The sequence below is a fragment of the Megalobrama amblycephala genome, linkage group LG1, assembly GCF_018812025.1.
Source record: "Megalobrama amblycephala isolate DHTTF-2021 linkage group LG1, ASM1881202v1, whole genome shotgun sequence".
NCBI lineage: Eukaryota > Metazoa > Chordata > Actinopteri > Cypriniformes > Xenocyprididae > Megalobrama > Megalobrama amblycephala.
The window spans coordinates 55,840,660-55,854,029 of NC_063044.1; the positions used below are offsets into that span (position 1 = coordinate 55,840,660).

Here is a 13,370-nt window from a genome sequence, read left to right on the forward strand (position 1 = left end):
GGTTGGGATTTGAACAGATCTTTTTTCGACAGCAAATGAAAACTGCACCACTGCAGTACAACGATGTTAACACAAGATGCCAGTGTAGCACAGTTTAGTGAGTCAGCAACTCTCACACAGCTTCAGTCTCACTAGCACTGACTCATACATAAGTCATTACATAAGACCATCACTTCAGTTCCAGCTCTATTCACACAGACCGCAACAACCTCCAATACATGTTTAAGCTATTTAAACTCATCTGTGAATGCCACATTACCCTGCTGTGACCAGGAAACATGACCTTTCCATGGCCTTCATGGTCTGAATGAAATCATCAGGACTGTGGTCTCTCATGTCTGACTGTACAGCCTTGATTTGGTGTGGGTTGAGTGTATACCAGACCTGATGATTATATTTGAACTCTAGGCCAGATGTGGAGGAGAGCTGTGAGATAAGAGCCAGTGCCCAAGTTTGAGAAACAGTCTCCCGTTGCATGTTAAGTCTGGCCCTTCGTCTCGTTTTAAATCGGCTCTTAAAACGTACTATTATTCACTAACATTTAATAGTGTCTTCATTTTGAGCACTTTGGAACAACATCTGTTGTATTTAAATGTGCTTTAAAAAAATTTTGAACTGAATTGCTAATGTGCATCAGGGTGAGTGATAACATCCAGAACACTTCAACAAATACTGACAAAACTAGAGTCTATTTTCAACAGATTAGATCACTTTCTAATTAACCATTATCCGTCCATCTGTCTGTCTATCTATCTATCTATCACTAAAAACACCTCAACAGGGCCTCACAGAAACAGCTGCAGATGTCATTCGGCACTGGGAAAAAAAAAAGACTGGGAATGTTTTAGAGGGATGATATTCCTGGCTTTTGTAAAGGAGATCATTAAAACTCTTCTTCATCTCTTACAATAGACCCCCGAGGGCTGCTGCATGCCCGATGGATTATACTATAGCATATGTTTAGATAATCAAACCAGAGCAAATCTCTAGCCATGATTTAGTGTTTGTGTGTGTGACTAATTCGTGGACATGACAGGAACTAAGAAAAATTCCAGATGTGCTGATGATTTGACTTTATGGATCCATGGAAGGGAGCCCTTGTTTTTCCTACAACAAAGACATGACAAGTTCTCAAAGCATTTGTTTAAAATGTTACGTGTATTTAGTTTAAAAATCAAATACAGAGTCTAATAAACGCATGACCTTCTTGCCCATGGCTTGCGTTAAATGTTATTTGTCGACGGCTGAATTAAGCAGCACGCTCTTGTTATGGTCACACTCAGAAGATGTTTATTTCTCCCTGTTCTTCTGTTTCCTGAAGGAAATTTACTGAAAGCAAACTAGGGAGTGAAAGCAGCAAAGAAGGAGCTCAGAACCCCACTTAACAGTCCCACAGGAACCGAGCAGGTTCCCTCATTCTCCATTTTACTCTCTCTAAGGAAATGGCCGCCCAGTGAGCAGGGTTGTAGAGAGGCCAAGACCATAGTGGCAAAAGTCAGGGATTCTCCTGCAGAGCTACAGGGGAAGTCACACCACTTCCTCCCAGAGTCTGAATACTTTTCTTCTGGCAACCGCTCTTCTTTTCCAGTACTTCCCTTTTTCTTGGGCTAGAAACAAAAACGTACATGTCTTAGTTGGCCTTCTTAAATCAATGTCTGAAAACCCTCAGGGCTCATCAAATATATGTTGAGCGAGGAAGGGAGGGCACGTCTTAAACTTTCAAAAATGCTTAGAATCCCACGGAACTCTTTAGGGAATATGGAACATCCAAAAATAAAAAAAAAACTTGTTTGGGACCAGATGTAGGTTTGGCTACTGTAGCCTATGTGCTTCTAGAGAAGTAAAGAGACATATGCTGGTGTGGCTGAGCGGTAAAAGACCTGAACTAGTAACCCGAAGGTTGTTGGTTCAAAGCCCAAAAGGGGAGATTCCTGAGCCATGTTCAAAGACCTCTCAGCGAACGGTCACACCATATAACTGATCATGCAGTGACTGATCAAATGTGTTAACAATACTGTTAAAGAAATGGGACTTTTAAACTGTCCAGCTGCAGTCAATTATTCTCAACCATCAAAACAAGTGGCTGCTATATTCATCAGGATTCTGCAGACAGCTACTAAACCACCAGCATTTCCTTAGACAGCAGCTTGGGATAGTGAAAAAAAAAGGAGAAAAAGTTTTGCATAGGCGCAGCTCTCTCATAAAGGGTATTTATCTTCTGTAAAAATGAGGAGGAAGACAGAGTTCATCCAAAGGGAAATTCTTATATCTTACTTTTTCACATGTCTAGAAGCAAGTTATGAAAATATGTCACTGTATCTCTACAGACAAACGGAAAGATATTTAATAGAAATGTCTAAGAAATATGAAAACAGCCAGAGATTTGGAAAAAACGAAATGTGTGGATTCTCCTCAGAGAATCGAGAACCAAAAAAGGGTGTTTGCAACAGCCTAAAGAACTTAAAATGGCACAAGAACAAGACATTCTTGGGTCAAACACAAGTCTCTTCCCAGTTCCAGTTGGGCGGAGTATTCCCTTGTAATCAAAACTATGAGACAGACTCCATATGGAAATAAAAAACCTCACAATTGTTCAAACAAAGCATATCTGTACAGCCTCTGCTTTCTGGTACAAACATATTCTGACATTGATTCATCTAAACATGATTTAACATTAAAATACGTTGCACCAAAATTTCACTGAGTTTCAGCATAAAGTATATGCAAAACTAAATGTAGGATTTTTCATTAAGATACTACTGTACAGCAGGTTTATCCAGTTATCACCATTAACACACAATCTTCCTCATTAACAGCTACATAATGCTTTTCATTATGCTCTAACGATGATCTCATCCGTCATTGCACTGCTCCAGTTACTGTGAGTGAATGCCACACCTCTTCTTTTCCAACTCGCATGCACCTTCAGTCAAAGCCTGAAGCGCTCAACCTATTAAAATGTAAATTGAGTAAATTCAATACACAGTTACTTATTAGCAGGAAATGAGTCTTAGCGTATACAATATGTTTACTATGATAATCTACACTATTACAAGAGCACTATGCATTATTTTAATTCATGATATCAGTCTACAATGTTTAACTGTATGACCTGACCTAACGTTTACTAGCAAACCAAAAGAACAGAGTGGGTGGCTGGATATGCTGAAGTACATATGAAGTACTCAAAAAACAGTGGGCATAAACAAAGCCAACATAAATATAAAGGACACAGCTTCTTTTACTAGGAGCACTGCCATTGAACAACATCTTAGAACATGGGACAAAGAACATAGTTTCATGAAAATACAGAGATGTATATACAAACCCTATACCACAGAAAGTCAGGATGCGTCACTTGATCACTGATTCCCTTCCCTCTGCTTAAGGCTGAAAAGCAAAATTTCAATGCCACGCCCACTTTCATTACCAAATAAAAGAGTAAAATATCTATCTATCTATCTATCTATCTATCTATCTATCTATCTATCTATCTATCTATCTATCTATCCATCTATCTATGTAGTACATATATTAAGTTTGGAGTTGGTATTTTAATGTTTTTGAAATAAGTCTCTTATGCTCACCAAGATGGCATTTTTGTGATTAAATATACTGTATAAACAGTAATATTGTGAAATATTACAACTTAAAATAACTTCTTCGTAATCTTTAATCAAAATCTGAAAATGTACTTTCCCTCTGGAAAAAATTGTACACAACTTAATAATATGGGTAGTAATAATATGAAATGTTTCTTGAGCAGCAAATCAGCATATTAGAATGATTTCTGAAGGATCATGTGACACTAAAGACTGGAGTTTTTAATGATGCTGAAAACTCAGCTTTGATCACAAGAATAAATTATATTTTAAAATATATTTCAAATAAAAAAAAAAACAGTTATTTTAAATTGTAATAATATTTCACAATATTACTGTTTTTTGATCAAATAAATTTAAAGGGTTAGTTCACCCAAAAATGAAAATAATGTCATTTATTACTCACTTCATCTTCAGAACACAAATGAAGATATTTTAGTTGAAATTCGATAGCTCCGTGAGTTCTCCATAGGGAGCAATGACATTTCCACTCTTAAGATCCATAAAGGTACTAAAAACATATTTAAATCGGTTCATGTGAATACAGTGGCTCAATATTAATATTATAAAGCGACAAGAATATTTTTGAAACGGCAAAAAAAACTAAATAACGACTTATTTAGTGATGGCTGATTTCAAAACACTGCTTCAGGAATCATCGGAGCACAAATGAATCAGTGTGTCGAATCTGCTGTTCTGAGCGCCAAAGTCACGTGATTTCAGCCGTTGGCAGTTTGACACGCGATCTGAACCGCTGATTCGACACACTGATTCATAATGATCCGATTCTTCATGAAGCAGTGTTTTGAAATCGTCCATCACTAAATAATTCGTTATTTTGTTTTTAGGCGCTCCAAAAATATTCTTGTCACTTTATAATATTAATATCTAACCACTGTACTCACATGAACCGATTTAAATATGTTTTTAGTACATTAATGGATCTTGAGAGAGGAAATGTCATTGCTCCCTATGCAGGCCTCATGGAGCCATCGGATTTCAACTAAAATATCTTAATTTGTGTTCTGAAGATTAATGAAAGTCTTACGGGTGTGGAACGGCATGAGGGTAAGAAATAAATGCCAGAATTTTCATTTTTGGGTGAATTAACCCTTTAAGGCTTATCTATATATATCTATATATATATATATATATATTTAAAATGATTAAAAACATGAATAAAATGAAAATAAGAACAGAAAAGGTAATTTCAAAACTAACAAGCAGAAGTTAAAAGAATTAATCATAAAATTAACGCCAAATGCGAGTTTTTTTATTTCTGTTCCACATCCGGTTTTCTCCATGTGAAATAAACTCCTTATGACTGATCAAGCGTGTGCGTTAAAGTGTCTCTTATCTGCTGAAGTTTGCACTAGGAGGGCCTCTCAACGCTTTCCTGATTCTTTCAGCTCTCAGGAAGTGTGAACACAACGCAAGGCACACAACAGGATGTTCCCACTCAAGCTCACAGCCCTTCTAGAGTCTGAAGGGGGACTTTTGACACAGCAGATAAGTGTGAGTTATCGGCACACAGGCCTGAGTGGACATGCTGTTTGGAGATCACACTGACACACACATAGGGTTTCAACTGTCAACAGCATCAGCCAGGGTGACCCTAGTCCAACACTCACCTCAGATTAGCAAAAAAAAAAAAAAAAAAATCACCTTGATTTTTTTCTGCAGGCTACAGCGTTCCATTACTACATATACTATGTGCTTGAGAAATAATAACAGAGAAAAAAAATCAATATAGAGAAAAATGCAGTTGCACAAACTGCCATCTAACAATGGAAAGAGAGTGGGATATAAAACAAAAAACAAAAAAAAAAAACATGACCCATAATTTCACAGTGAGACCTTTTAAAGGCACTTCTGAATACTAGAAGCAGAGAGCGTGGGACTAGATTCCTCTCGGCTTTTTAGATATCGGCCACATTGGATCGCTTCACATTGTGGAAGTCCCCAAGCTGTGCGATTTAAATTGTTTGAGGGATTGAAGATTATTTCAGTCAGTGAGCTGCCAAAGGGTAAACAGCAAACTCAGTCTGCACACTGACAGCACAATTGTGGCCGCAGTTTGTTGAGACGAGATCAATACAGCTCTCCCTAGTGCACTGGCTCAGAAAGAGTCCCAGGCAAAGCCGTGCTCTTCTCAATGAACCCGGTAAACACAGCTCTTTCTGCCGCAGAGCCCTACAATGCACTAAAAATAGCCAGCAGTCTCAGACAGAGAAACATTATTGTGAAGTGCTTGGCTCGGCTGCTAAGATTCAAACAGAAGCTTTTCCTGTTCACTGCACTCTCATAGTGATTCATCCAAGTTCGAAAGCATAAGTGTAACATTATCCCTCAGCGGTTGGTTGGTTTTCTTATTCTGATAAATACAATAATGTTTTGCTAAAGGCACTGCACTTAAAATGTCTGATATGATTTCAGAAATGTTTCTGAGCAAGTTTGGAAATGTAATTTAATGTTCATAGTGCTGTAAGGCAATCTGTAAATAATACATTGAATAACTAGCTAGAATGAAAATTAATCAAAAGGAAACTCTTTGTAAAAAATAAACAGGTATGAGTTAGGCTTGCAGCCTATCTAAATTAGTCGTGACATTTTATATTTTAAAAATATCTTTTTAATCAAAAAGGGAAGGATATGAGACAAATATTGGACAAAACAAAGGCTGTGTCTGAAATCTAAACAATGTTGACTTTACAGGCAGCGGAGGACGGAAAACATCAGGATATCGACGATCATGTACCATAATTTCTACTAAAATCTAGTTGCCTAAGTAGAAGGCTGCATAGATGTATCCCATGACATCCAACAGTCGTATGTGTGGTTCATCAGAGCAGATGAAAGAAGCCGATTAATTTTTTTGTACATAATTTACTTCTACAGATTCAATGGATTTTATTTCAACTGAGAAGTTAGTACTGTAAAGATGCAGTATGTGATATTGACAGCTTGTGGTTGAAATGTGTACTGCAGTCCAAATTCAAAATATATATGGTCACACGAGTTGCCAGATTGAGGACATGCAACAGGAACGAGCAATTACATTGCATGTTGATGAGTTGATTTATCTGCATTTTAATATGCCTCTGGTCATATATCTTTTTAGATGGATGCAGAAGCTTTTTAGGTAAGGTAGAATCTGCACCAACTGGCAACCCGGGGTGTCAAAATACTACTGGGTAAATTTGGCAGTGGGCGAGATCACACAGACCAAAACAAAAAGAGACATTCTGAAACAGAACGCACATTTCAAAGTAGAATAGATGGCTGTAGCATTGTTTTTCGCAGCAACAAGAATGTGAACTTCGCATGTTTCCTATATATCTGCAAACATGGTATTTTTATGCTTCAGTAAAGTTAAAAAAACATATAGCACCTTTAAAAAAATGTGTAAAGTTCACATTAATTAGTTCTGAAAAAGTGAAAAAAACAAAAAAACAAACAAACAAGAAATGGACCTTTTTTGTCAAAAAAAAAAAAAAAAAAAAAAAAAAATATATATATATATATATATATATATATATATATATATATATATATATATATATATATATTATATATTTCTCAGGCATTGTGTGGAATTGTTTTCATCCCGTATAGGTATAAGGAGGTATAAGGAGAATTTATTGATGAATCAACCAACACCACATGGAAAAAAAGGGTCAACAAACTCATCTGCTAGGAGACAATATTATCCCAAATTCACAAGTCAGTGAATCATATTAGTATTTGTGGCCTAAAGGGATAGTTCACCCAAAAATGAATTTACTCACCCTCAAGCCATCCTAGGTGTATATGACTTTCTTCTTTCAGTTAAACGCAATCAGAGTTTTATTAAAAAATATTCTCAATAGTAACTGAGATTTTGAAGCCCAAAAAAGTGCATCCATCCATCATAAAATAATTCTATACAACTCCTGGGGGTTAAAAAGGTCTTCTGAAGGAAAGCTTCAAAAAATATCCATGTTTATAACTTTATAGACTATAATCACTTCCGTTAACATCCGTCGGTGCATTTACGAGAGAATCGAGTTCTGGTGTATGATGCAGGATGTAGGAGTAGCCTAAGCTTTGGTCATTTTTGGGTGAACTAACCCTTTAACACTGTTAATCATAAAAAAAGAATACACTTAAAGATGTATGTGACCCAAAATAATAAGAAAAGCAAAAATTTCACAAACAAATTACATGAAATCTTGTAAATGTCAAGACAGCATATCTAAAACTAAAGAAGCCAAGCAGACATGAGAGAACTTGTTTCTTAAAATACTACAAATCAGTTTTATTTTAAAATATTTTTATTTTTAAAATAATATTATTTATTTGTATACTATTATTATAAATAATATTATTTATAAATATTATATTATTTATTTATTTATATAGTCACTGAACCAGTTAACTTGTGCTAAATGTATAAAACTGTATAGCAATTCAGCCCTGCTCAGTTCTGAAAAAAATAAATGTATAATGGTCAGAAGACGTGACATCATAAAATACTCATATTGGAAGTATAGAAATCTTTGGTCTTACCTCTTTGGAGTCATCACTAGCTAATGCATGAGACAAATGTGCGCTGAATGTGCTCTTCCCAACACCCCCTTTGCCAGACAAAACTAGAATTTTGTGTTTCACAGAGGTCATTTTTTGTCTGATTTCCTCTATGGCTGCAATGACAGAAAACAGTATCATATACTTCAGATTTATATGTAACCAACAAGCAATTATATATATGTATATATTTAAAAAAAAGAACAAATCTAAAAGGATAAATCTTAAATATATATATATATATATATATATATATATATATATATATATATATATATACACAGAGCTGGGTAGTAACAGATTACATGTAATCTGGATTATGTAATCAGATTCTAAAAATCAAGTACTTGTAATGAGAGTAAACTACTTTTTAAAATACTCGTCATCAGACTACAGTTACTTTTTTATGGATTACATGATTACATATTATTTACACAGTGGCAGTAAGTTGTTCACAATTCACTGATTCTCCTAATTTTTCATTTTTTTAACATTTATATTTTTTTCAGAATAAACCTGCTGCTTTTATACATTTGTAATTCTTCGAGTTTTTCCGGCGATGAGGGGCAAATATAGATGAATATATATGAAATATATATATGAAGTAATAATAATAATATATATGAAATATAGATGAAATATTTGATGTAGCAGTGATATTGCTATGAATTTCATGTTTTTCAATATTTGTTTTTGTAATGTTGCTGTTTTCTAAATGTACTTAATTTTAAGTAAATATGTTTTAAAATCATAAAATGTGATTTTGTTTTATTCAGTGTTACTATCAGCAAATCAGTAGTATTTTAAAGTGTTAACTGTCCGTACATTGCACTTGTTCCTTGAATACCTGTAAGGCAAATCTGTTGCAAAGAATCTGTTGAGGCCCTTGTTGGTGAAAATAATAAATTTTTTTCTTTGTATCTGTCAAAATAGTACAAGATTATACTACAATATATGTGACATCAAATAAGGGTTAGCAGAAAAGTAATCTGAATGTAAACCAAAAGCAGTCAAATTACGTTACTAAAAAAAGTGTAATCTAATACTGATTACAAATTTTGCCATGTAATTTGTAATCAGTAACTGATTACAATTCATAAGTAATCTACCCAGCTCTGTGTGTGTGTGTGTATATATATATATATATATATATATATATATATATATATATAATATATAATCAATGTATACCTGGATCAGGGGCTTTGGTGGCACCAGAAGCACATATATTCTGGTTTGGGCATCCCTGACATGCTGAAGATTTACCAGCCTGCTCACTGCTTGTGCCTGGACAGTCTAGATAGAATGACAACACACTTAAACAAACAAAAATGATATAGACATGTATAGTGTGGATCATGTACAGATGCCTCCCTTTTCTTTCTTTCTTTTTTTCTTTTATTGAAATGATTAATAAACACAAAGACAAACGAAAAAAGTTCATAAGTTCACACTTAGTCTGAGAGCATGTTGAAACTGTAACTATATTTATGGATGTCAAAGTAAAGAGTAAGGTAAAGGTGTAGGCAGCTGACACTGGCAGTTGTTTTGCCAGACTGTCTAAAATGACAGATGTCAGTTTAAGATAAACATCAAAGCGGCACAGCGAAACTTGTTGGATATGTGTATAGTTGGCGAAAGCGTACTTTAAACTGTAAACAGATGGCAGTATAAAAAAGTGCGGATTCAATGTCCTTAAAGTCAATTACATACACGTTTATTAGACTTACGCTCTGGCGCATCACTAGGAACATCCGCCATCTTTCAAATCCTGCGCAGTTCCTGACTCTGGTGCAACGACCATGAACTTCCCCGGATAATGCAGTGTGTGGAAAGTTCCGCACGGTCACATTGGGGTATTTTGACGCACAGTGTAGCTTTGGTTTGTGTGGCAGTGAAAAGTAAAATGTGAAAATATTTATAACATCATATTTTCACATCAGGGACTACTTAAAGTGGAAATATACATAAACAGTCAGTCAAGTTAACTTTATAGTAAACAGATTTACAATCTATTTAAAAATTATATAACAAACATGATAAATGTTACAATTTAAAAGAAAAAAGAAATGTTTTGTTACAGCTTTTGTAGCGAGGGCGCCAACTGTACAGATAAAAAAGTAAGATAAAATAACAGATAAGAAAAATAAAAAATAAAAAATATCTTAAGGGGTGCCAACTGTGCATTAAGGCAATAACACACACAAACAAACGTTTTATGTGATCTGTTGTCTGTAGCTTAGCAAGTTAAATATGATAAAGATAAATATGACTGTTGTGTAATTTATGGTTAAGAACAAAGTGTGATTTTTTTTTTCCCCCAGAGAAAATGATCAAGTAGGCTAATTACAGGATCTTAACTCTTTATCTAATGGGTAGCTCTGGAACGCCTTTTGTGAGGAAGAAATTTTCTCTGGATTACTTATTTTGGTAGCCTAACAAGTTTACGCAAATATGTTTGTACAAAATGAGCGCACAGTAACACTCACAGAAATGGTGAGTAACAACAATTTATTGAACAGAAAATGTTCAAAAGGTGAGTATTTGCAAATCAACAAGTGTGCAGAAGAAGAGGGATGAGTCCGATGCCCTGGTGGCATAACCTGATATTGCTGAGTTCAACATGTTCCTGGGTCAACATTTTTGTTGATCTTGGAACAACATCCAAATCAACCAATCAGATTTGAGGGACAAGTTTACAGATTATGTTAAATTTAGTCTTAAAATCATGAATTGGCGCTTCTACATCAGTGTTATTAATCTATCATTTCCCTCTGATTTTTTACTTGTAGTACACTATGGGTTCAAATGTACTATAAGTGGTATCTAAATACATTTTTTTAATACAGAGATAGTATATTAAAAGCACATTTTAGTTCATATTTCATGCCGTCTCAAAATAGCACAGTTGAGTACACTTAGATGTTCTTAAGATGATCTTAAGTAGTACTAAAGAAGAATTTTTAGTATATCAAGTACAAAATTAGTGCACGAAAATAGAGCACTTTAAGTACATTATAGAAATGTACTTTTTTTTCACATGGGTGGGCAGCACTGCACACAACCAGATAGTTGCTGATATTACAATTAAGAATGTCTCTTTCTAATCAGCAGGAGTGTCCAAATTCACTCCTGGAGGGCCACTGTCCTGCAGAGCTTAGCTTAAACTTCCCTCACCACACCTGCCTGGAAGTTTCTATGCCAAGTAAGCCCTTGATTAGCTGGTTCAGGTGTGTTTAATCGGGGTTGGAGCTGAACTCTGCAGGACAGCGGCCCTTCAGGAGCAGGAATGGACACCCCTGCCTTACAGGTATTCAAGGAACAAACTTAGAGACTGGAGCAAGGAGAAGGAATCCACTGGAGCAGAGACAATAAACAGCACAGTGGTAACACAAGCAAGCAGATAATCCAGTACTTCAGTGAGTCCAGGTCAAGACCAGACGATGGAAGTGTGTGTGGTGCAGGCTTTTATGGAAGGTGCTGATGAGTGCAGATTGATGACAGGTGGCAGTGATTAGAACTCAGGAGATGGTGCACTTGGTGGCTCCATACTTAAAATCAAATGAATCTATGTGATGATATATTGTTATCATCATTAAACCATTACTAAACCAGTACTATATTTTCTATTCATGAAGCATGTTTGTCCTATAGGATAGATTAAATGTCCACTTTGGCATGTTAAGTGGTTATTGTAGATTTCTTGACGTATTACAAATGATATTTGGAGATTGATTAAAAAAAAAAAAAAAAAGTCCAATATAGTGGCCTTCTGCCTACTTGAGCAAATTGGATGAGAGGTCAGTGGTAATAACGCTTTTGCAAATCAAGAGGAATGTTGCTCTGTGACCACAAATGCCAATCACACTCTCTCAGCTTTTAGTTAGACAATGATTAAAAAGCAGTTTTACCTCTCAGTCACCAAAGGGTTAACTCAAGAGTTTGTACAGGGCATTTGAGGAAGCAGAAATGACTTTCTGGCAACACTTGGAGTTAGTTTCCTAGATCCTCCCAAGGGCCGTGTCACTGTATACAGGATGGCTTTGTGCTTGAATTGCCCAGTTACGGATGTTTCTGTAAACATATACAAGGCAAAAGGTGATTGTCTGACTTCTGGACATTTGTCATCAACAACTCTTATAAAGCTTTTGAGACTCAAAACTTCTCACATATTTCTTCCCACAAAAAGTGGCAACCTACTTAAACATGAGTTATGATGGATTTTCTGTCCATGTTCATTTATCCATTAGAAAACAGGGGTTGGTTTGTTTTCTTGTCAGTTGTAGCTCCAGGTTATCCGAATCTGAATTTTGGGCCCCTGAGTTTTCCATGGGGGGAATGTAATATGAGATGTCCTTTTGTTTTTTACACAGCAATGAAGAGACACGCCCATGAGCAGGCATTATGGGAGGAGATCTCTCGTTTCTCCTCATCCACCATTCATATAAAAAACCTCTTTTATGAATCCCTCAGGTGTGCTACGGAATTCTCTCTTTTGCTGAGTTGATCAGAAAACTTTGTTTGTGCAGAAGCTATAGTCTCTCGGAAAAACAGTACAAAATATTAGTGATGTAAATTTTAAAATGCATTTTAGCATTGACAAATAGAATAAAATTAAATAAAAAGATTAAAAAGTGCAGCAATATTATATGAAGTTCTTTTTTTTTCTTTTTTAGTTCATGCTCACTAGTGTAATATTTCATACTGTCCTGTAGGGGGTGACAAAAGAATTTTTTAATATCAGTTATATTTTAGATTATTGAATGTATTTATTTGTGCATTTATTTATTTATATGCAGTTATAAATGCATAAATTATGGAGAAATAATTATGGAGAAATATCTATAACCTGAAACTTCAAGAATACTAACACAAAGTGGCAACATTTTGAATAAAAAGCACATTATTGTGATTGTGTTATTCCCTTGCATCACATGACCTGCACTCAAATCTTGCAAATTCATATAAAAGCACTGACTCATAAACTGTCTGTCCCTGTCTGCTTATAAAGGTGTCTCTGTAACCTCAAATACCCCAGGGCAAGTACACAGATTAATGTCAGTTTGTTGCTAAGGAAACTATTCCACCTGGCTAGCTTAAGATAGAGCCAGTCGCCACTCCTTGTCCACTGGAAATGCTGTGGGAGGGTGTGTTTTTGTTTTATTGTACTCCAAAGACCAAGAAGAAGAGTGTGTATTTCCT

The 13,370-nt window shown here is 35.3% G+C and overlaps 1 protein-coding gene across 1 annotated transcript in view; it reads right to left on the bottom strand.

Moving 5' to 3' along the window:
• The window catches only part of nubp1 (nucleotide binding protein 1 (MinD homolog, E. coli)), a 32,803-nt gene extending 22,764 nt beyond the window's left edge, over window positions 1-10,039 (bottom strand). Inside the window, exons 1-3 of the mRNA XM_048202775.1 lie at window positions 9,899-10,039; window positions 9,360-9,464; window positions 8,151-8,284 (exon numbers count right to left, since the gene is read on the bottom strand). Of these exons, the coding sequence (XP_048058732.1) occupies window positions 8,151-8,284; window positions 9,360-9,464; window positions 9,899-9,929 (270 nt within the window). The 5' untranslated portion in view covers window positions 9,930-10,039. The remainder of the gene's footprint in view (window positions 1-8,150; window positions 8,285-9,359; window positions 9,465-9,898) is intronic.
• Between the last annotated feature and the right edge of the window lie 3,331 nt (window positions 10,040-13,370).